This window comes from Solanum lycopersicum, chromosome 12, assembly GCF_036512215.1.
Source record: "Solanum lycopersicum chromosome 12, SLM_r2.1".
In the NCBI taxonomy this organism is placed as follows: domain Eukaryota; kingdom Viridiplantae; phylum Streptophyta; class Magnoliopsida; order Solanales; family Solanaceae; genus Solanum; species Solanum lycopersicum.
In genome coordinates, this window is record NC_090811.1 from 6,547,934 (window position 1) to 6,571,532 (window position 23,599).

Genomic DNA, 23,599 nt, shown 5'->3' on the forward strand with positions numbered 1-23,599 from the left:
AAGTCAAAAGTGTTATGCGTCGTATTCAAACCAGATCAAAAGCTGATGACATTCAAACAAGGTCACAAGCTAAAGGAAAATCACTCTCAAAGAAAACTTCTTAGTTGTGTGGTTGTGTGGGTGTCCAACCAAACTTGAAATAGTGTTTTATGTTTTGATGGTTCTGTGGTTGTTCAACCAAACTTGAAATAGTGTTTTATGTTATGATGAATCTATGGTTGTTCAAACAAACTTAAAGTAGTTACTGTTTAGTGTTTTGGTGCTTGTGTGGTTGTTCAACTAACCTTAAAGTAGTGATTGTTTTATGTTTTGCTGGTTAACATAAGTTATTGTGGTTGTTGGTTGAAACAATGAAACACTATGATGCTTCTTTTTTATGATCAAGAAAGCACTAGTTATGTTACGTTTGTTGCCTTCATGTTATTATTTCATGGTATCATAGTACCTATTACATGTAAATATAGATTGATCAGCAAAAACATACATTACTAGAACACCAAACCAAACTAATCCACAAAATGAGTACCCTACAACCAAATGATTTTGCCTTAATAACAATTGCATTAAAAATAATTCAACGACACACTAAATAAAAGAACAATACCACATTGCATATCAAACTAATACCCAAAATCAGTTTCAATATCCATTTGCACTTGAGTTGTTTTTCTTGTTTGTTGGTTTTCTTCAACAAACCCAAAATTACAATATTCGCTTGGGTCGGAAGTTCAGGATTATACCAATCAAAAAATTTACAAGAATTTCAAAATGAGGACTGCATTTCATAAAATCAAAGTTAAAAAAATGAAATTGCATAATACGAACTTGTCAAATAAAAAACAAAAAAGGAGTAACAATACATACCCTATAGTGTCTATAACCGAAAAATCTTCGTCCGGAATTGTCATTTGTCCATGAAATTTTCAGAATTGGAGGAGCCCCACTAAACAAACAAGTATCCTGTTATTGTTCATGAATTTAGCAATAACAATTAAAACAAAAAAAGTGAGAAAAATATGAAATTTGAAAAGGGAGAAGGGTTAAAGAAGAATAAATAGGTAGAGAATAGAGAGAGAAAAATTCTTAAAATAATCCAAATATTTAAAAAAAATAGATTTTTACGTATATTGCCGTTGTAACTTAACTTTATGATGTGGCAAAAAATTGCTATCTCACGCGCCTTGTAGAGTTTGATTTCAGTTTCTATACCAGGTGGACAGAAAAGGTGTACGTGTAGGATGAATAAGCAAGTTTAGGGGGTAATTGAAACAAAATAAAGTTTAGGTGTACATTGAGTAAAAAGGTTAAAGTTTAGAAGGATAATGAATACTTTTACCTTCTTTAAATTGTAAAAACTATCTTCTTAAACATCTAACAAATAATAACATAGAAAAATGGACAATTTTTCTAACTTACCAAGGTAAAGGTTGACCTTTACCCGGCATATTCCTTTGAACCAACTTCTTGGAACATCCTTTGTTAGTGCCACGTGTCCAATTTTTATTTTTTTTTAAAAAAATAGCATGCCTAATTTATTTTTCATCCAATAGAGACATAACTACCATGTAACTGTGGAAGGTAGAAAAAACATAAAATCATTTACAAAATAATTAAGGATCCTTAGACAATGATTGAAATTTCATAAATATAGTTTAAAAGGAAAAGGGTCTGATATATCCGTCAACTTCGTCATTTAGAGTTGATATATCCCTCGTTATAAAAGTGGCTCATATATGCCTTTACCGTTATACAAACGGCTCACATATACCCCTGCCGTTACAAAATGACTCACATATACCCTTCATTTAACGAAAGTTAAAAAATTAGTTTTAAATTTATATTTATTACTTCAATTTTTTTAAAAAAAATTATTTAGGGGTATATATGATTCTTCTATCAAAGTTTCAGGTATATTTTAATTTTTTTCATAGATAAATTATTTTTTGACTTCTTTTATTATAATTATTTGAATTTCTTATTCTTATTTTGTTGTTTTCTTTCATTCCTTAGTTTAAAGAATAAAAAATTAAACTATTTTTTTGTGTGTATTGTAATTTAATTTCGTATTCGAAGAAAAAATTTGGTTATCTACAATAAGTTTTACAAGAATATTAGTGAAACATAAATAAATTTGATTATCAAAATAATAATTATAAATTAGTCATTGAAACAAAAAAAAGTAAAAAAAAATATGTTTGACAAGGATTAATTTACTCATATGGGATTATATTTTTTAGAAAATAATAATAAAAATTTAGATTAATTTTTTTTTTCATTTCCGTTAGAGAAAAAGGGTATATGTGAGTCATTTGTTTACAAGTAGGGGTATATATGAGCCACTTTCATAACAAGGGATATATTAGCTCTAAATGACAAAGTTGAGGGGTATATCAGACCCTTTTCCCTAGTTTAAATACACTAAGTTCGTATCACTCCTCGAACTCATTTTTGTGTAATTTTGTATATTATTAGATAACATACACATTTCGAGACTTCACATAATTGATGTGCGTGAGATATGTTTGAATGTCATGTAAGCAAAAAATATATACAAAATATTTAAAAAATTAATTTAGAGAATAATAGTATCTTAGTTTAATTAAGAATCTCTCTCTAAAATTTCGATCATAATCTAAAAAATATTTTTTGTCTTATCCCAACAATTAATGAGATGAAAATTAAATGTGAGCTCTATATCTATTTATTTTTTTCTTATCATTATTATTTAAATAGATAAGGAGAGACCCTCTTGTGAAAGTTAAAGACAATAATGCAGTGGAGATATTATTGCTCTTGTTTTATCCTACTTTTATTTTTCTCTCTTCTACATGGAGCCTTGACTTCAATTTCTATATCAGGTTTTTATTTTTTTTCTTTTTCTGCACTAACTCTTCCTTTATATTATTATTGTAATTAGTGTGTTTTTGGTTTTAGTGTATTCAATGTTAGATACCAATTTTTTTTTGCCACAGATAGAATTTTTGTGTACCCAATTTCAACTGGGAGAAATCTTCTTCAGGCTAAGGATGGTAATCTCCATGCTACTTTTTGTGTACTCAAATTAAATATTATTTTATTGAATTTTGATAATTTGTTGTGGGGATATTCTTGGTATCTCATATTTTAATGTCTCTTTGTGTGAAAATTTCCTTTTATTTGGGGAATGAAAAGGGGTTTTCCTTTTTGAAATTTGTTAATTTGTTGAGTCTAGTTTTGTTGCATATTCTTTTGGTGTTGAACTAGGGAATCTCTTTGTGACTAAGCGATAGGTTTTATTTATTTGTACTTAATAAATATGGTAATTTTAATTATTTAAATATTTTTATTCTGCATTTTGATTGGAGATATTAAATAATTATGGATATTTATCCCACCGTATAGAATATATTATCTTATATGTATGATGACATAACTTATATCCCAAAATAATTAATTTCGAAATAACTTATTTCAACCGACACTAGTACTATAGTTATGTCAGTTTACCTCATTTTTCCCTTGGCAGAGGATATCTTTGGGATGTTTGGTTGCAGTCTTGGATAGAAGGAAATCAGAACTAATTTTGGATAAACAATGGCTACTTTGGGGAATAAACTATCCCCATAGTCCTGGATTTCCACAAGGCATAATATACAACCAAAAGCTCAAATTTGACCTTAGCTGGCAATAAGGCACTCTAATTTTATAGTGTACATCTACACACTTCAATTTGGTTTGAACTAATAACTAAGCATTCCAACTCGTCTTTAGTATATCTTATGGACATTCGATGTTAACGTGACACAAATATTTGAGACGTTTAGATGATTATTTTATTAGTTGGAGTGTTCAACTAATAACAACAGAGACGAGCTAAAATGTCTAGATGTGTATATTCAAAGTTGGAATATTTACTTGCCAGTTGAGGCAAAGTTTGAATGTTTGCTTATGCAATATACCCTTTCCACAAACACATTCTTTTCTGTTTTATTTTACTTGTCCCCTATGCTAAAGATAATGGATGTTTTATGTTATTTGTTCATTTTAGTAAATTAAGAGATTTTTATTATTTCTATCCCATGTTATCCTCAGTATTAAATAACTACATAAATTGGTGGTAGTCAAATTGAAAGTTCCAACTCATTATTAATCATTAGTTTAGTAAAATACTTCTCTAAGTAAAGTTGTGCCAACTCAACAATGTTCAAGTAATATGAAATAGAGGGATTAGTTCACTTAGCTGAGACTAAGTTGTTCAAACTCTTCAAAGATATTATGTAGCTACTTTTGAAGAATTCGATACTCATCTGATGATATTTTTGAAAAGTCCGAGCAACATAGGTGTGACAAGTCATTGAATGCTTATTCTTAGATGCAATACGTAATTGATCACTTCACAAACTAACTTGAAAGATAATTTGAGTTTCCTTTACTCAATGCAGCTTGTCCTGTTAGCTTTGAGTTTCAGAACTACACTATCATCACTAGCCAATGCAAGCCACCACGATACCCAGGCAAACAATGTTGCGATGCTTTTTTACAGTTTGCTTGTCCTTTCGTCGAAAGTCTGAATAATCAATCAAATGACTGTATCTCTGTAATGCACGGTTACATCAATCAGTATGGACATTACCCAACTGGTCTTTTTGCCAGTGTGTGCAAAGGTACACAGCAAGGTCTGCCTTGTCCTGCATTAGCACCATCACAATCAGCTGATCGCGATGATACTAGTAGCAGCCAGATAAACTGTAAACTATCACTAGTTTACAGTTTTGCCACAACTTTTATGGGGATCTTGATGTTGATGTTGCTTTTCTGATATTTATATCACAAGAGAACAGGTTTTGCTCATATTTCTGTATTTAAAGGTTTGATTTTTAGATTGTTATTGACGATTTTTTACATATTTATGTATGTATGTATGTATGATTCGATCGATTTGCACCTATATGGTGGTATACCTTATTACACTTGAATTTCCCATGTAGTCATTCTCAATTATGCTATAAGCAGATATGGACCCACATGTATAGATGGAAATGCACATGCACCGGTTAATTAAGAGAGAGAGATATTTGCTTTGAGAAACTAGCAGAAACTAAATACAAAAAACAGCGCCCCAATAAAAAGCAGAGGTTGACACTTAGTACTGCTGATATTGGCCAGTGCACCCACCCTTGTGGACCTCTGTTAGAAACCAGCTAGAACCACATTCTATTGTTTTTAATATAAGTTTTGAATTTAAAGGATAGTAATAATTTAGTGCATCCAAAGTATCCAAGAGAGTTTTTTTTTAGATTAGTTGTCTCCTAAGCACTCAAAGGATATGGTCTTTGAATAACTTTGTAATAAAGTAAATTATGGAAGATAAACAAGACACAAGATAATTATTGGTTGTCTATTACTACTAATTACACAAATGGTTGGTTGGCACAACATGATTACAAGGTATAACAATAAAATATCATTAGCCTAAAAATACTCTTTGAGTCGATCTCCAAATAATGCCCTTACTCTTTTCTTCACTATATCAATTGACTTTAAACATGAAATATCACTCATAATTGGAGAAATCCCCCATGGGAATCCTTGCCTCTTTGTCTCGCGGTGTTGTCAATCCCCCATGGGAATCCTTGCCTCTTTGTCTCGCGGTGTTGTCAATCCTTATCATTTTCAAATAACCCCCCCCCCCCCCCCCCCCGCACACACACACACAAAAAGATCTTGAAATCCAATTTATTCATTTATTCCAAAACCTAAGAAAAATCGGAAAAATCTAATGATTATGGGATGATAAATACTTATACATTGTAAATGGAGATATACTAATTATATAGTGATTATTCATTCATCATGTATGCACTGATTATATACTATAAACAAAATTTGTGATGTTGGGAAGTTTATTGAATTTGAGGCTTTTCTTTGATGGATTTTAATAGGATACAATATACAGGGTAGATATTCCTAAATATTAACACACATGAAGTATCTTTTGTATCAAATAACATAGGTTGCTAAACTTAAGAGAAATAAAATATATACGACTAAAAATAAATATTCAACTTAGTCCGAAATTTTGACAAAAATAACTTATTAATCGAACAATATTAGTTCATTTTTCCAACAAAATAGAATAACATTCATAAATGATTGAAATAAAAGTACAATAACATGAAATGAAAAGAAAAATGCAACAAAGTAAGACACACACTATGAAAAGAGAACATGCAGAAACAATGATAGAACATTATAATTATTACATTCTCAATCGAGGTCCTTGTAATGTCCATCATCTTCAACATTGACGTCATTGCCTTCTTTAGGTGCAGGCTCTATACCGCTTCCATCCCCTAATGTAGCTATAGTATGAATAAACACCGGGTCATTGAATGACTCTTCCATTGGATTTGCTGATAAGGTAATGTTTTCTTTGTTGGACGGAGGATTTGGAGGCTGGTTTAGTTCTTTCTTTCTTTCATCAAGTTTAGCCATTTTTGCAGCAAACACCTTTAGCAAACCTTTCATTTCTCTAGCATCAAGTTCATTAATACTTTTTCCCTCCACTAGTTCGTTGAAGAGGATTTCCATTTCTTTTGCCTCATTCAGTTTCTGTAATTTGCTAATTTGTTCTTCTTTTTTATCAACTTTCTTTTGAAGATATTCTTCATGTGTGACCAACTTTTCAAGCCTTTTGAACTCAACAAAGCTTAAATACCTCGTCAAGACATCCTGAGCCAGACTTGCGGATTTCCAAGCAATAGGTTGGATTTTTCCTGGCCTAAAAATAATTATGGCGACTTCTATGTCACACAAGATAGAAAGCTCTTCGGCTTTCTTGAACAAACTTGTTTCTCTTAGATCTAAGATGGAGTTTCTCACATTTTCACTGTAGTTCCTAGCATCTCTGAGCCTTTTTCTAGCCATATTTGATACTTGAACAAAAAGAATATTTTCTTTTGGAGTAGAATATATAAAACTTGAAGAGATGTGTGGCTTTTATAGTTGTTAAACAAGAATTATCAATGTAGTCAAATTAAGAACTTTCATAATTTAGGTTCCAAATTTTAAATAATTTGATTAGTGTAATCTGATTTTAAGGAAATTATTATTTTTTTTCCTTAAAAGGATGAATATTGTTAATATTCAAATTGAAATTGTACAGGTCATATTCCATGATTATTTTTGGAGATATATAGATAATAAAACAATTACTCTAACCTTTTTACACGGGCTTATTTGGTTGAAAATGTTTATTGAATATATGCTTTACAAAAGACATTTATATATCCTTAGAAAACATTTTTGCATCAAATTTCAATATTTCGACCGATAAAATTTTTTACGTCAAGCATGGTGTAGGAAAATATAAGAGTACTTCTGATTAATTATAATATTTTTTTCGTTAAAGATTGACAATAATATATCGAATGAAATATGTTTTTATATATGTGATGAGAATTATTAAAGAAGAATAATTCCTTTTTCAAAAATCAGAAGTGTGATGATTCAAAATCATAAGGCATGATGGCACTTGCACTATCCCATTGGTAGGTAAGTCAACCCTCCACCAAAATTAGTATCAAACTATCATACATAAATAATAACATTAGCAAAATGAAGTCTTAAAACTCAAAGCTTTCATAGATATAATAGAAGTGTGAAGGTAAAAAGTATACACATAATTTATTATAACACCTCGCTAATTGAAGGAGCTAGAATTAGAAAGAACCATTTTCTGAAAGTATGAAAATCTGAAATTTGGCAAGAGTTATGTTAGTATGAGGTTTGGGACAAGAGTTAAGTTAGGTATCAATACATGATGATCTAGGTGTGCCATAAGATATTGAATGAGAGGCATTTGAATTATTTTTCCAAAGCCGCCGAGCTTGCTAATTTTTGAGCTGGTATGAGGGAGATATGCCCGTTCGAAGTTGGGGTTGTCTAGAAAAGGAAAGATAACCGAATTTTAAAGGGGTATTTTGGTCTTCTCCGTATCCAATTAATTTAATTCGTTTTTAGTAAATTAATTAGGCTCTAAATTTAATTTGTTTAGTTTACACAATTGCCAAATCACTCTAGGGTTTATAGAGAAAAAACCCAAGAGGAGAAAAGAGATGAAAAGGTCTACATTCGTCGATTTCTTAAGGAATTGATTGCGGATTATCCCAAGGATTTCATCCTACAAGGTATGTGAGTTCAGACAACGTTGGGTTCGTTTACTTACGCGCCAACTATGTTTATTTCAATGTGAATTCGACCTAAATAGTTGAGTGTTTGAATGTTCTTGATGCATGTTCTTGAATTGCTTTCGTTCTTGAATTTGGCATAATATTGATGAGTTTCTTAAGATTATAGTGTTGTTACTAGAGTTGTTTGAGTTGGATTCTTGTTTATATGCTTTGGGTATCTAAATCTAAAGAGAAATTGAGAAAAAGAATCGAAATTAATTGAATTAAGATCACAAAACGAGTTGGAAAGTTAGTCAGATTTAACTAGGGGGAAGTTGGAGCGGCAACCTCGGATGCGCCAGGAGGTTGGGGCATCGCGCCAGCAGTGCATCATAAATGTCTCTCTGAAGTATGGGCAGACGCGGCGTGCCAACAGTGCGCCAGGGTCGTCCGCGCCAACCTGTTTTTCGTCGTTGAGCACGTTTGAGTCCTTCTAAAGTGTACTAATACTTCCTAACGATTATAAATCTCTAAATGACTTCTAAACATCTAGAAATCATCTAGAAACAAGAATCATACATTCTAATTCATAATTTCAAATTCAAGGAAAGTTAAAAGCTAAGTCTAGAGAGTTCTTAGAGTTATTTCAAGAAGTCTTTTGCAAATATTTTAAACTTGTTTTAAGACTTGAGTTTGGAGTTAAATAAAAGTAACAAATGAAATTCATCTCTTCAAAAGTGTATACGGGAGCTAAGTATTCCAAAATAGTAAATGTTTCCACATTTAAAAAAGAAAGGAAACACCAATTTCCAAGAGTTGTGGTTTTTAAACATATGAACTGAGTACATTTTGAAAGTAGTATTGAGCACCGGGGGGAACGAGTTCATAACAACTCAATGTCTCCATAAATCATGTAACAAATGTGGGTAGAAAGGGTCATACTTTTTAGATGATTCTTTAATGTTTTTTAGCATAGACTAGTGGATCCACTTAATTGAGGCGTTTATATCCCGATAGGTTATAGGACAGTTTTGTAAGAATGGGTGAGACCGTGTTTCATCACATAGCTCATAGTGATGGTTGTCGATTAGAGAATCTTCCAAAAAAAGTTTATTTTTGTATTCTTATACACGACTAAGATATTATAGTATTTTCCAATACTTTGTGATATTATCTACTATTTTAAATGATCTATGTAAACTACATCTTTACTGTTGTTTATTTCTACATTGAGTTAAGTTATCCATGAGATGAGTAAAGTTGAGGTAAGTATTTCTTTGAGATTCCATACAAGCTTACATTTTGCTTAGAATTCTCCTCACATGCTTGTACATTCAATGTACTGATATCATTTGGCCTGCATTATTTTATGATGTAGGTACAACTAACCAAGATCAATATCTAGCGCTTCGTTGATCCTGTTGAGCATTCAGAGTCATTTAGTAAGACTGATTGCTTTCCAAAGGTTCCCTTTTTATATTGTTTTAGTATTACAGTTGTTAGGATGATCAAAGGTCGTGTTCCCACATCTCTTATAGTTTTAGAGGCTTCATAGACGGATAGTTATAGTTCATTAGTCTTTCATTTTCAGTTGTTTATATTAAGACTTGAGTTAAATACTGAAGAGCGAGGGTACCTCGTGCACCAGAAATTCAACCCTAATAGGAGTTTATCAATACTGAGTTCAGAGAGGTGATCGGAATGTTAAGTCAAGCTTTGATCAATCAAGATGGATAGAAAGAGAATTGATAGGGAGTGGCAAATACTTCAAGGATTCGTGAGTTTCTAAGGGTGAATCCTCAAAGCTTCATTAATTCAAGTGTCACTAAGGATCTGAAAATTTTTGTAGAGGAACTACGGAAAGTGTTTGAGGTTATGCACGTTGTCAATGCTGAGCGAGTAGAACAAACTGCCTATCAACTGAAGAGTGTTGCTAGGACTTGATCTAACCAGTGGAAGAAGGGTAGAGCTAAGGGTGCACCAATTTTGAGTTGGGGTATGTTTGAGAATAACTTCTTGGGGCGTTTCTTTCCCTGTTAACTGAAAAAACCCAAGGTACGAGAACTTCTTACCCTTAAGAAGGAAATTATAAGTGTTCATGAATACAGTTTAAAGTTCACCGAACTTTCTAAATATACTTCGGAGATGGTTGCTGATATAAGGAGCATGATGAGTCTGTTTGTTTCTGGATTGTCTCGTTTGTGAACTAAAGAGGGCAAGTTAGCTATGTTAATAGGAGACATGGACATAGTGAGACTCACGATTCATGTGCAATAGGTTATGGATGAGAATTTGATGGATATAGAAGAATTTAGAAACATGAAAGCTAAGACAGGAAATGAGTTCGGGTAGTAAAAGAGTAATATGAACCAGTCTTCTTTCAAACAAAAATAAAAGGGACTTGCTTCATCATCCACTAGTGCACCTGCACTCAGGAATAAAGGTGCGTACAATAGTCAGAATTTGCAGAATTTTAGAGCTAGACTGGCTCAGTCTAGGGTAGTGTGGCACAAGTAGGTAATTAAGATACTACATGTGCTAAGTGTGGTAGGAAACACCCAAGTGTTTGTGACGATGGCTCTACTGGTTGTTTCAATGTGGTCAAGAGGGACACTTCATGAAAAAGTGCCCTAAGAGAAGACAATGTAATGGTAATAGAGGCAATAAATCCCAATCTTCTTAGTGGACAGGGATGCACCTAGAGGATCTAGTTCAGGGCCTGGTGGAGGAGCAAAGTGTCTATATGTTATCACTAGTCTACAAAGCAAGAGAATATGATGTCACTGGCATGATCAATGTCTTTAGTTTTGATGCTTATGATTTTCTAGATCTTGGAGCGTATCTATATTTTTTAACTCCTTATGTTACAATGAAATTTTATGTTCTTCTTGAGAAACTTATTGAGCTCTTCAATATTTCTACACTTGTTGGTGAGTTTGAGAGTCTATCTTGATTGTACCATTTTCGTCAATCACAAGATCACCATAGATGATTAAGTTAAGTTAGACATGATAGATTTTTGATGTCATTCTAAGTATGGAATAACTTTATGCTTGTTACGCCTCATTCGGTTGTAGAAATTGAGTTGTTAATTTCGATTTTCCTAATGAGCCATTCTTTGAGTGAAAGAATATTTCATCAGTGCCTACGATTCGTTTTATTTTGTACCTTAAGGCGATAAATTTAGTTTCCAAGGGTTATGTCTATCACTTTGTCCAAGTTAACGATTCTAGTATTGAGACACCTCTTATTCAGTAAGTTCCAGTCGTGATTAGATTCTAGATGTCTTTCCAGATGATTTTCCTAGAGTCCCTTCTGAGAGAAAATAGATTTCGATGTAGATATTCTTCCTTATACTCGTCCTAAATCTATTCCTCCATATAGGATGGCACTAGAGAAGTCAAAAGAACTAGAAGAGCAGTTGAAAGATCTCCCTGAGAAGGGATTAATTCGACCAAGTGTCTCACCTTGGGGCGCTCTAATCTTATTTGTGAGAAAGAAGGATTGTTCCCTTAAAATGTGTATAGATTGCCGTCAGTTGAACAAGGTTACTATCAATAATAAGTATCCTTTTTTGAGAATTGATGATCTATTCGATCAATTCAGTGTGACATTTGTTTTTCAAAGATAGACCTCAGATTTAGGTATCGTTAGTTGAGAGTAAGAGAATGATATTCCCAAGAGAACTTTAAGGACCCACTATAGTCACTATGAGTTTCTAGTTATGTCCTTTCGTTTGACCAATGCTCCAAGATTATTCATGGACCTTATGAATAAAGTATTCAAGCCTTATTTAGATATGTTTTCTATCGTATTCATTGATGACAATTTAATATATATTCTTAGGAGTGAGGAAGATCATGCTAGTAATCTCAGAATAACTTTCCAAACTCTAAAAGGTGAGGAGTTATACGTTAAGTTTTCTAAGTGTGAGTTGTTTCTTGAGTCTATGACATTCTTAGGCCATATTTATTCCATTGATAGGATTTTAGTATTCATAAAATAAAGAAGTGTAGAATTTGCTTAAACCCAGATCTCCAACTGATTTTAAGAGTTTCTAGGGATTGGTTGGATATTATACAAGGTTCTTCGAGGGGTTCTCATCTATTTCACCCCCTTTGACTAGTTTCAGTAATTGAAAGTAGGTTCATCACTACCTATTATTGAGCTTACCATAGGGTAAGCAAGGCTTTGTCGTATATTTAATGCGTCTAGAGATTGTTTAGGTTGTGTATTAATGCAGAGTGGTAAAGTTAGAGCTTATGCCTTAAAAAAATGAAAGTTCACGAGAAAAATTATCCAAAGCATGATCTAGATTTGTCTATTGTAGTATTTTGCTTTGAAAATATGGTGTTATCATCTTTATGGTGTTCATGTGGATGTGTTCACCGACTATAAGAGTATTTAGTATGTATTAAGCTAGAAAGAACTTAATCTCAACTAGAGAAGGTGGTTAGAGTTACTCAAGGATTATTCCATGAGTATTATTTATTACCCATGTAAGGATAATTGTTGATGCCTTGAGAAGGTTGTCTATTGGTAGTACTGCCCATTTTGAGGAAGAAAATAGAGAGTTAGCGAAAGATGTGCATAGACCTACACGATTAGGAGTTCGATTAATAGAGTCACAGAAGGAGGAGTAGTGGTGATGAAAAAAGTTGAATCATCATTAGTAACTGAAGTTAAAAAGAAACAAGACCAATATCTTATTTTTCTTGAATTGAAGGCAAATGTTCATAAGCAAAAAGTGATGGCTTCTGAACAAGGGGGAGATGGTGTATTGAGGTATCAAGGTAGGTTGTACGTACCAACTCCAAAAGTGTATCATGGAGAAAGCTCATAGATACATATATTTCATTCATCCACAAAGATGTATTGTGACTTGAGAGAAGTATATTGGTGGAATAGTATGAAAAAGGTATTCCTGAGTTCGTTGCTAAATGACCGAATTTTCAACAAGTTAAAGTAGAGCACCAAAGTCCCAGTGGTATGTCTTAGAACATGGAACTCTCAGAATGGAAGTGGGAGATGATTAATATGGATTTCATTACTAGCTTTCTGCGGTCTCACAGGCAACATGATTCATTTGGATGATTATTGATAGAATGATTAAATCATCCCACTTTTTGCCAGTAAAGACTACCCATTCAGTAGAAGATTATTCTAAGTTATACATTCAAAAGGTAGTAAGACTTCATGGAGTCTCAACTTTGATTATATCAGATAGAGATGCACAATTTACTACACAGTTCTAAAAATCGTTTCAGAAAGGTTTGGACTCAAAGGTGAACTTGAGTACTACTTTTCATCCTCAAACATATAGTCAAGCGGACCGCACTATTCACACTTCATAAGATATGTTGAGGGTCTGTGTGATTAATTTTAAAGGTAATTGGGATGATCATCTACCTCTTATTGAGGTTGCTTACAACAATAGCTACCATTCTAACATCTAGATGACTCTTTATGAAGATCTTTATGGCAGATGATGCAGATCTCCAATCGGATGGTTTGATGTTGGTGAAGTGGGTTGATAGGACCAGACTTAGTTCATTAAGCTATGGAGAAGGTGAAAGTTATTCAAGAAGGGTTGAAAACAACATAGGATTGTCAAAAAGTCCTGCACTGATATTAGGAGAAGGGACTTAGAGTTTGAAGTAAATGATTAGGTATTTTTTAAAAGTTTCACCCACGAAGGGCGTTATTAGATTTGGCAACAAGGGGAAGATTAGTCCTTGGTATATTGGCCCTTCCAAAATATCCAAAAGAATTGGTAATGTAGCTTATAATTTGGAGCTACTGCAAGAGTTAGCAGCAATTCATCTAGTGTTTTACATCTCTATATTGAAAAAGTGTATGGGAGATCCTTCACTAATTATACCAACGGAAGATATAAGTATTATGGATAGCTTATCTGATGAGGAGATTTTGGTTCATATTCTAGATCGCCAAGTTCGCAAGTTGAGGACTAAGGAAGTAGCATTAGTCAAACTACTATGGAGAAAGTAGTTTTTTGAGTAAGCTACATGTGAGGCTAAGGAGGACATGAAGAAGAGATATCCACATCTCTTTGAGTCCGGAGAAATTCCAGATCAAGTTACTAATTCTCTTCTTAGTACTCTTTAATTGATATATCGAATGTGTTAGATTTGTTTGTTGGATATTTGAGCTGAATGTTAGATGTTACACCGTTAGTCTACTTTGAATGATCTCTTTCGAGGACGAATGTTCCAAGGGAGAAATATTGTAACACCTTGTTAATCGAAGGAGCTATAATTAGAAAGAACCATTCTTGGAAAGTATGAAAATCTGAAATTTGTCGAGAGTTATGTTAATTATGAGTTTTGGGTCAACCTCAAATGACCATAACTCTCAATACATGATGATTTATGTGTGCCTTAAGATATAGAACGAAAGGTATTTGATATCTTCCAAGGCCGCTGAGTTTGTTAATTTTTGAGCTCGTATGAGGGAGATATGCCCATTCAAAGTTGGGGCTGTCTAGAAAAAGAAAGACAACCGAATTTTAAAGGGGTATTTCTATTTTTTCCATAACCAATTAATTAAATTTGTTTTTAGTAATTAAATTGGGGTCTAAACTGAATTGGTTCAGTTTACACAATTGCAAAATCACAATAGGGTTTTTAGAGAAAGAACTCAAAAGGAGAAAGGTGAAGAAAAGGTCTAGATTCGTCGATTTCTCGAGGATTGCAAATTTCCCAAGGATTTTATCATACGAAGTATGTGAGTTCACACAACGTTGGGTTCGTTCACCTACGCACCAACCATGTTTTTTCAGTGTGAATTCGTCCTATATATTTGAATGTTCGAATGTTCTTAATGCATATTCTTGAATTGCTTTTGTTCTTGAATTTGGGATGATATTGAGGAGTTTTTTTTGATATTATAGTGTTGTTATTAGAGTTGTTTGAGTTAGATTCTTGTGTATATGTTTTGGTTTTTCAATCTAAAGAGAAATTGAGAAAAAGAATCGAAATTAATTGAATTAAGATTAGAAAACGAGTCGAAAAAATTATCAGTTTTTACAGGGGGAAGCCGGAGTGGCGCGTACCTGATGCGCCAGGGCAGTTGGGGCAGTGGGTCAGAAATAGCTCTCTAAACTTTGGGGCTAGCGCGGCGTGCCATCTTTGCATTTGGGTCGTCCGCCCCGACCTGTTTTTCGTCGTTTAGCCCATCTTAGTCTTTCTATAGTGTACTAACACTTCTTATCGTTTCTAACTACTTTAAACGACTCCTAAACTTTGAATCCACAAGTTCAAATTCAAGCAAAATTAAGAGTCAAATCTAGAAAGTTCTTTGAAGAAGTCTTTCGCAATTGTTTTAAACTTGTTTTAAGTCCTGAGCTTGAGTTAAGTAAAAGTAACAAATGTAGTTCATTTCTTCAAAAGAGTATATGATAACTAAGTATTCTCAAAGAGTAAATGTTTTAACATTTAAACAATAGAGGAAATAAAGATTTCCAAGAGCGTCTTTGAGCTAGTTTTTGAGTAATTATCTCAAACCACTGAAAGAGTTTTATTTTTAAACATATGGATTGAGCATATTTTGGGAGTAGTATTGGGCACCGATGTTGAGACGAGTTCAGAACAACTCAATGTGTCAATAACCGTGTAGCCAACGTGGGTATAAAGGCTCATACTGTTTAGTTGATTTCTGAGTGCTTTTTAGCATAAATTAGTGGATCCACTTAGTTGAAGTATTTTATATCTCGGTAAGTCATATGACAGTTTTGGCAGTGTTTTAAGAATGATCAAGTTTAGAATGAAGATGTAGTCAAAGTCAGGCTCCATCCAGGTATGTTGTTACACAACTTTAGAATACTTTGGAATGTATGCTCAGATTCTTGGAAAAAATGACTCTGGTTGATATTTTGCCTAGTGTATCTGGTGGTTCTCAGGCTAAGGTAGGAGGATAGACTCCTGACCAGCATGCAAGACATGTCTTTCAGATCCCACTAAGTTAGCAAGTCGCAGTAGTAGCTCCTAGACTCGAGGGTCTGCCTTTTATAGGCGCTACTACGCCCTTAGTTACTAGGCCTACATTGATACTTGAGGATCAAAAAATGTTCGAGAGGTTTAAGAATATAGATAACATTGTTAACTCTTCTTCTAGCTATTGTGACCTAAAGAGGCCACATTCTTGGATAATAAAAACTGTTTTTTCCACAACTCTACAAAACCTTTAAAACTTGTTTTATGCAGTTTCTTCATTGTTGTTCTTATTATCATATTTTTTTAGAAATAAGTTTGTTTGATTTATATATGCATTCAAGACTTCGAGTTGTTTACCTCCTTTTGCATCACAATGTTATTTGACTGTTTTAGCTACCTCCTTTTGCATCACAATGTTATTTGATTGTTTCAACTTCTTTGATATCTAAGAATATCCTTACCATACTTTCTTGTTTCCAATTGAGTTGCTATGGGTTCCTCTTCCTCCATATCATGTGCATATTTACTGCAAGACATAATGTATAAACATGATCTTTAACTTGATTTTAGCGGATAACCATATCTTCTTACATTTATTGTGTACAAGTAGGCTCATATACTTGTATAAAATTGTACAAATATACACACGTGTCTTACAAGGCATAATATGTTGCCAATCTGTGTTTAAAAAACTTTGTAGAAACACGAAGTTACCAAAGTTTAATGAGTCAGTAAAAGAGATGAACATAAATTAATTCAGAAAAAAACTAAACTCTGTAAAACGTACAATAATCTGGAAAATAAGAACAGAAAAAGATCAAGCCCAATGCACAATGTCCCCTTAAGGAAATTATTGCCCTCTAGTATCCGAGGTTTGATTTGGAATATGTCCTCCCAAGATAGAATTATCTCAACCACCAGCTCTATTGATACTCAAAACTCTAGTGTCAGTCAGTAGCGTATCTATGAATTTCATCAAGGCTATCCAAACTTTTAACAGTAATTTTTTTTTAAAAAAAGTGATAATTTAAACTACCAAACAAATAATCAAGTTAAGCAATATTTAATTAAATATAAGTAATTTTTTAAGTAAAATTACAAGTGTATAATTCACAACCAACGTGAAGAAAATAAAATACTATTGAAAACATAATTCAAAAATGTTAGTACAATTGTACTCGATGAAATTTTTTCTTTTCTACATAAGACATTATACAACTGTCTAGAAATATTGAGATTCTATTCTTAATAATATGGTGATATAATTTGGGTTATCGCGTCTCCTATTTATAGATAAAGAAAACATTATTCCATAACACAATTTTTTGTTTAAAAAAAATTAAGGGAATCTTTTACACAAGGAAAATGTATTAAAATTTAAGAAAATAATTCAATTTTAATTGAAAAAACCCACAAGGAAATAATATTAAATTCAAGGAAAAAATATTATATTTTAGGAAATCTTATTCCACAATGAAAAGATATTAAAATTTAAAGGAATAATTCATTTTTAATTTTTTTAAAAAAAGAGTAGTAGAAAAGGGAGTTGAAATCGGGTTCCTGAAGCAATTAAAGACACATTTACCACTAAGCTGCTAAATATTTATGTTAAAATTCTGTATGTCAATTCACCTAATTTAATTCAAGACGTCAAATTAATTAAAGAAAAAAGAATCACCCTTGTGGGGAATCAAACCCGAACAAAGAGTAGGATATCACTAGCAATTACCAACTCCGCTGCACTTAATTTAGGATTTTTAGGGGGTCCAAATTCTATATATATCAATATTACATCAAAATTGTATGTGTATATATAACTTAACTTTTCGACAAAGGGTGTCCAATTGGACACGCTGGAGCCAACATGGCTCCGCCCTTGGTGTCAGCAAACCATTTAACAGCAGTAAAGTACACGAAGAAACTTTGTGTAGAAGAAGAAGAAAAAATTAGAAAAATTCGTAAGGAAATTTTTTGAAAAAGGAATGGTATTTATAGGCAAGAGGAACAGGTTCTGAAAGGTTGCAACCCTTTCACAATCCACACGACCATTAATGAAAGATTTCAACCTTTAAAAATAATTCGTAAGGAAATTTTTTGAACAATGAATGGTATTTATAGGCAAGAGAAATAGGTTCTGAAAGGTTGCAACCCTTTCACAATCCACACGACCATTAATGAAAGTTTGCAACCTTTCAAATGGTCCTGACTGTTCCTGAAAGTTGCAACCTTTCAGAATAGTCATTTCCAAATGGTAGGAAATTTAAATAAAATGGGAAAGATTTTAAATAAAACGTGTCACACGCACCAGAGTCGGGTCGGGTTAATCAACTAAAAATTTGAAACGTTTCTGTTAATCTCAACTAAATAATTGAAAATGTTTTGGCTATTTAATTTAATTAATTAAATAAATAATTAAAATAAACTTTGTCTAAAAAATAATCTCTCAATTTCCAAAGCCAAAGTCGTAGCCGAAGCTGAGCGAGGAGAAGTAGCAAATGTAGAAAGAGAAAGAGAAGCAGAAGTATAAGGAGAAGAAGCAGAAGGAGCCAAAGGAGGAGAAGATGAATCATATATTATTATAAGTGGGAAGCTCAAATATTCAAAGTTGAATTACCATTTTTCCCTTTCACTAAATAAAAGAAAATTAATTTATTTATTAAATACTAATATTTTAATTACATAATGATGAAATATGAAGTTCAACAACTTCACTTTAATAATACATGACTCTTCCAATTCAGTGACTCTTTGAATTTTGAAACTAAAATAAATTTTATGTATTATGATTCAATGTGCTCTATTAGTTTGGTAGGTTAAAAGACAACTAAATATCAGTAAATTGTTTCTGATATCATCATATTCATGTATTTTCCATCATCTACTGGTCTCTTTTCTTCTTCCTAGATAATGATATAGATACATATCGTCAAAAACTAACCAAAGAAAATAACAGATAGCTTCATTATGAAATTTAATAACAGCTAGTATTAAATAAATAGTATAAAATAATATTAGTATTTACTGTGTACTAATCCTAGTCCTATTAGGATTAGTACTCCTAATCCTAGTCCTATTAGGATTAGTACTCCTTCCTATATCTCCTATATATATCTCCCATGTATTCCCTTAACACTTCAATACAATCAATATTCCTTCATGGTATCAAGAGCCAGAAAACCTAGATCTTCTTTTCTCTAGGTTTTTTTTCTCTCTTTAGGGCACCGATCGTTCCCTCTCTTCTCTTGGGTGGCGGCAGCCATGACAACCGAGGTGGATCCTCTCGATTCACTTCCTTCTGGCGTTAAACTCCTTCTCAGGCATCTTCATGCCCTGATTCCCAAAAAATTATCAGACATAAATTACCCTACATGGAAAATCACCGTTCTTACAGCCCTTGAGGCCAATTACCTTCTCAAATACGTCGATGGAAGCACAGAACCGCCGCCGGCAGTCATCACCGCCACGGACAAATCAGAAAAAACCAATCCAGCCCATGCCGCCTGGAAAGCTGTGGATGGCCAGATCCGATCATGTTTGATTGCGGTCATCTCTCCCACGGTTCAGAAACATGTCCGATCCTATACAACTGCTTCATCCCTATGGATGGCCCTCGCAACACGCTATGCATCAATTTCCCACTCTCATATTTTTCAATTGTGTGATCGTCTCCACACAATTACCAAAGGCACGAAAACTATGGCGGAGTATTTAGATGAGGTCTCCACCATCATCATAGCCCTCGACACCGTGAACGAAATCATTCCCGAAAAATATCTCGTCATGTGCGTCGTTCGGGGGCTCCCATCAGCTTACTCCTCCATTAAACAGGCGGTTCGCATTAGTTCAACGCCCGTTGACCTGGCTACCCTCTCCTCGTGACTAAAAAGTGAAGAAATCAACGTGGATCTGGAGAACAAACTTCTTCTCCGAGAAGCCGCTGTTATGGAGCCGGCATCCGCCCTCACCGCAAGCCAGAACTATCGCAGGGGGGGGCATGGTGGTGGCCGGCAGGGGAGCCACGGCGGCTACAGTAGAAACAGCGGAGGTCGCGGCGCGGCGGTCGGCAGGGCAGTCGTCCTCCGTACGACGGTCAGCAGCACGGCAGCAACAACAGCCTGCACTCATTCGGCAGCGGCGGCCAGTCATCTTCCAGCGGCGGGCAGGGCACTTACGAGCGGGATCGTCCAACTTGTCAAATCTGTCAGAAAACAGGACACACCGTTGTTCATTGCTGGTTTCGGTATGAGGAGAGCCAAAATAGTGATAACCGTGCCAATTATGCATCTCAATCCGACCCTTCCTCTGAATGGCTGTTGGATACTGGGGCCAACATGCACGTTACTTCTGATCTGTCCAAGCTTAACGCTCCAAATCCATATCATGGCTCCAATGGTATTACTGTTGGCAACGGTGAGTCCCTTAAAATTTCTCACACTGGCACGGGTACCATTAAAACCCCCACCGCTATCTTTCACCTAGGTAACCTTACCCACGTCCCTTCTATTAAAACCGATCTCCTTTCAGTTCACCAATTCACAAAAGACAATAATTGCTCACTTTTGTTCACCTCTAATGATTTTAAGATCCTAGACAATACTACCAAGAGGGTGATTTTTCAGGGCCCCTGTGAGCATGGTCTGTACGTTCTTCCTGGCACAAGTTCGTCTGCCCACCCAATTTCAGAAAGCGTTCCTGTGGCTCCGGTGGCTCTTTCGGCTGATGGCCACAGTCTGTTGTGGCACAGTTGTTGGGTCACCCGTCTACTCAAATAATAAATTCTTTAATGTCTCAATTAGGTTTTTCTTCCATTCATGTAAACAATTATGACTCCTGTTCAATTGCTAAATCTCATAAATTACCTTTTACTTTATCTGAGAAACGTATAACTGCACCTTTTCAACTTATTCATTCTGACCTATGGGGTCCTACTGTTGTTCCTTTATTTGCTGGTTTTCGCTATTATATTTGTTTTGTGGATGATTTTACAAAATACATTTGGTTGTACCCACTAAAACACAAATCACAGGCATACACCACCTTTGTCACTTTTGAAAAAATGGTCAAAACACAATTCAATTCTCATATTAAACTTTTTCGAAGTGACAATGGAAAGGAATATGTAAATAACATCTTTGGCTAGTTTCTGCAATCCCTAGGAATTATACATCAAACCTCCTGTCCATACACTCCCGAACAAAATGGGGTGGCTGAGTGTAAGCATCGCCATCTCATTAAAACGGTGGTTACTCTTCTACATCAATCTCATCTCCCTGTCTCCTTTTGGGTAGAAGCTCTAGCCACCGCAAACTACCTCATTAACAGAATGCCCAGTCACACCCTCTCTAACAAATCACCCTATCAACTCCTTTACCAAGAACTTCCCAAATATACGAACCTCCGCGTCTTTGAGTATCTTGCCTACCCTTGGTTACACCCTCATATTACTCATAAATTACAACCCCGATCCCGTCCTTGTATTTTTTTGGGCTATCATCCTACCAACAAGGGTTATCGCTGTCTTGACCCACAAACTCATAAAGTCTACATATCTCGTTATGTCAAATTTGTCGAAAATGAGTTTCCCTACGAGTCTATTTCCTCCTCCACAAATACATCATTCATTGGCGTTTCCCCTTTTTCCAACATACTCACAGGGTCCCTCACCAGCTTCCCCTACTCCTCCACCCACTACCCAACCACCCCTTATCACCCCTTCAACCGTCACCCACAATACACCCGCAACCACCACCCAGACTCACAACCAACCCGAACCACCCCATACCCACAACATCTCCAGCCCGATCCGTTTTGGGTCCTTCCCGGCCACCCCCTAATTACCACTGCTTGTGCCACCCCCTAATACTCATCCCATGTTAACCCGTGGCAAAGCCGGTATCTTTAAACTCAAAACCTTTCAGGCTACCATACTACCAAATACACCCTTCCCGATAGTGAACCAACAACCTACTCTGTTGCCTCAAAAAATGCTTATTGGCGTCATGCTATGGATGACGAGTTTAAGGCTTTGACTGATAAGAAAACTTGGGTTCTTGTACCTAAGCCCCATGGGAGGCACCCAGTGGGCTGTAAATGGGTGTACAAAATTAAACACAATGCAGATGGCAGTATTTCCAGGTACAAGGCTCGTTTGGTTCCTAAAGGCTACAATCAGGAGTATGGGCTTGATTACTCCGAGACATTCAGTCCTGTTATTCGGCAGGAAACCATTCGCCTGGCACTGTCACTCGCCGTGCGCAATAATTGGCTCATCAATAAGTTGGATGTTTCCAATTCTTTTCTTCATGGCATGCTTGATGAAACTATCTACATGACGCAACCACCGGGCTATGTTGATCCCCGCTTCCCTCAACATGTTTGCAAACTCCAGAAGTCTCTGTATGGGCTCAAGCAAGCCCCCCGTGCTTGGTACATGCGTCTGAAAACGTTCCTCCAGGGACTCGGCTTCACGTGTTGCGTACACGACACGAGTCTGTTTACTCGACATTCAGCACACGGTACAACCATTCTTATTTTCTATGTAGATGATATCATTATTACAGGCTCTACTGCATCTTTCGTTCAGGATGTCACTCGAGCTATGCATACTACCTTCAAAATGAAAGACCTTGGCCCGTTACATTATTTTCTGAGAATGGAGGTTTCTCGGACAGGCAGCGCTTGTTTCTTCATCAGTCAAAATATGCTCGAGATCTGTTGCAGAAAGTTGGACTGGAAAAATGTACCAGTCAACCAACACCAATGGCAGTCTCTTCGTCTACGAATGGAGCCGACACCCCCTTTGCCGATATCACCCACTTCCGCAGCCTCATTGGGGCTCTACAGTATCTGGCCATTACCCGTCCTAACATCCAGTTTGCTGTCAACCGAGTTGCTCAGCGCATGCATCAACAAGTGAAGATGATTACCATTATCTAAAATGCATTCTCAGGTACATTTTTGGCACTCTTGGTCGTGGTTTACTCATTCGACTCGGGGACTTGGAGCTTCGGGGTTTCTCAAATTCAGATTGGGCGAATGATAAAAATGACTAAAAATCTACATTGGGGTTTCTCGTTTTTTTGGGGCCAAACCTGATCTCCTGGTGTACAAAAAAAACCCAAGGTCTCTCGGTCCTCGACTGAAGCTGAATACCGCGCCCTTGCTCTTCTTGCTGCTGAGACCATGTGGGTCACATATATTCTTCATGAACTCCGTGCCACTCACACTGTTCCTTCTCTCTATTGTGACAACAAATCAACCATTTGTGTGGCCAAGAATTCTGTCCTACACACCAGAATGAAGCATGTTGATACTGATTGTCTCTTTGTTTGTGATGAAGTTCAGGTCGGCACCATGACTGTGTAGTATGTACCTACTGAAGAACAATCGGCTGATATTCTCACCAAGCCTCTCCCGAGCCGACAACACGATTACCTCAGTTCCAAGCTTCCGTTCGCTTCCGCTCAGCTCAGCTTGAGGGGGGATAATAACAGATAG

The 23,599-nt window shown here is 35.1% G+C and overlaps 2 protein-coding genes across 2 annotated transcripts; one reads left to right on the forward strand and one right to left on the reverse strand.

The window, feature by feature from the left end:
* The first annotated feature begins 2,629 nt into the window (after nt 1-2,629).
* LOC101250373 (GPI-anchored protein LLG1-like) lies at nt 2,630-4,962 on the forward strand. The gene is made up of 3 exons (XM_004251896.5): nt 2,630-2,858; nt 2,973-3,029; nt 4,422-4,962. The coding sequence occupies exons 1-3, from the start codon at nt 2,771-2,773 to the stop codon at nt 4,796-4,798; spliced, it is 522 nt and encodes a 173-aa protein (XP_004251944.1). The 5' UTR covers nt 2,630-2,770; the 3' UTR covers nt 4,799-4,962.
* Nucleotides 4,963-6,246: 1,284 nt separating this feature from the next.
* On the reverse strand, nt 6,247-6,906 carry LOC104644862 (agamous-like MADS-box protein AGL90). Its single transcript, XM_010315655.4, has one exon. The coding sequence runs from the start codon at nt 6,904-6,906 to the stop codon at nt 6,247-6,249; it is 660 nt and encodes a 219-aa protein (XP_010313957.1).
* Nucleotides 6,907-23,599: the final 16,693 nt, after the last annotated feature.

What these genes read in the sequence shown, in the direction of transcription:
- LOC104644862 (XM_010315655.4), bottom strand. Translation starts at nt 6,906, where the DNA reads ATGGCTAGAAAAAGGCTCAGAGATGCTAGGAACTACAGTGAAAATGTG.
- LOC101250373 (XM_004251896.5), top strand. Translation starts at nt 2,771, where the DNA reads ATGCAGTGGAGATATTATTGCTCTTGTTTTATCCTACTTTTATTTTTC. An exon ending in GACTTCAATTTCTATATCAG is followed by an intron (nt 2,859 to 2,972) that starts GTTTTTATTTTT and finishes TTTTTGCCACAG; the next exon opens with ATAGAATTTTTGTGTACCCA. An exon ending in TCTTCTTCAGGCTAAGGATG is followed by an intron (nt 3,030 to 4,421) that starts GTAATCTCCATG and finishes TACTCAATGCAG; the next exon opens with CTTGTCCTGTTAGCTTTGAG.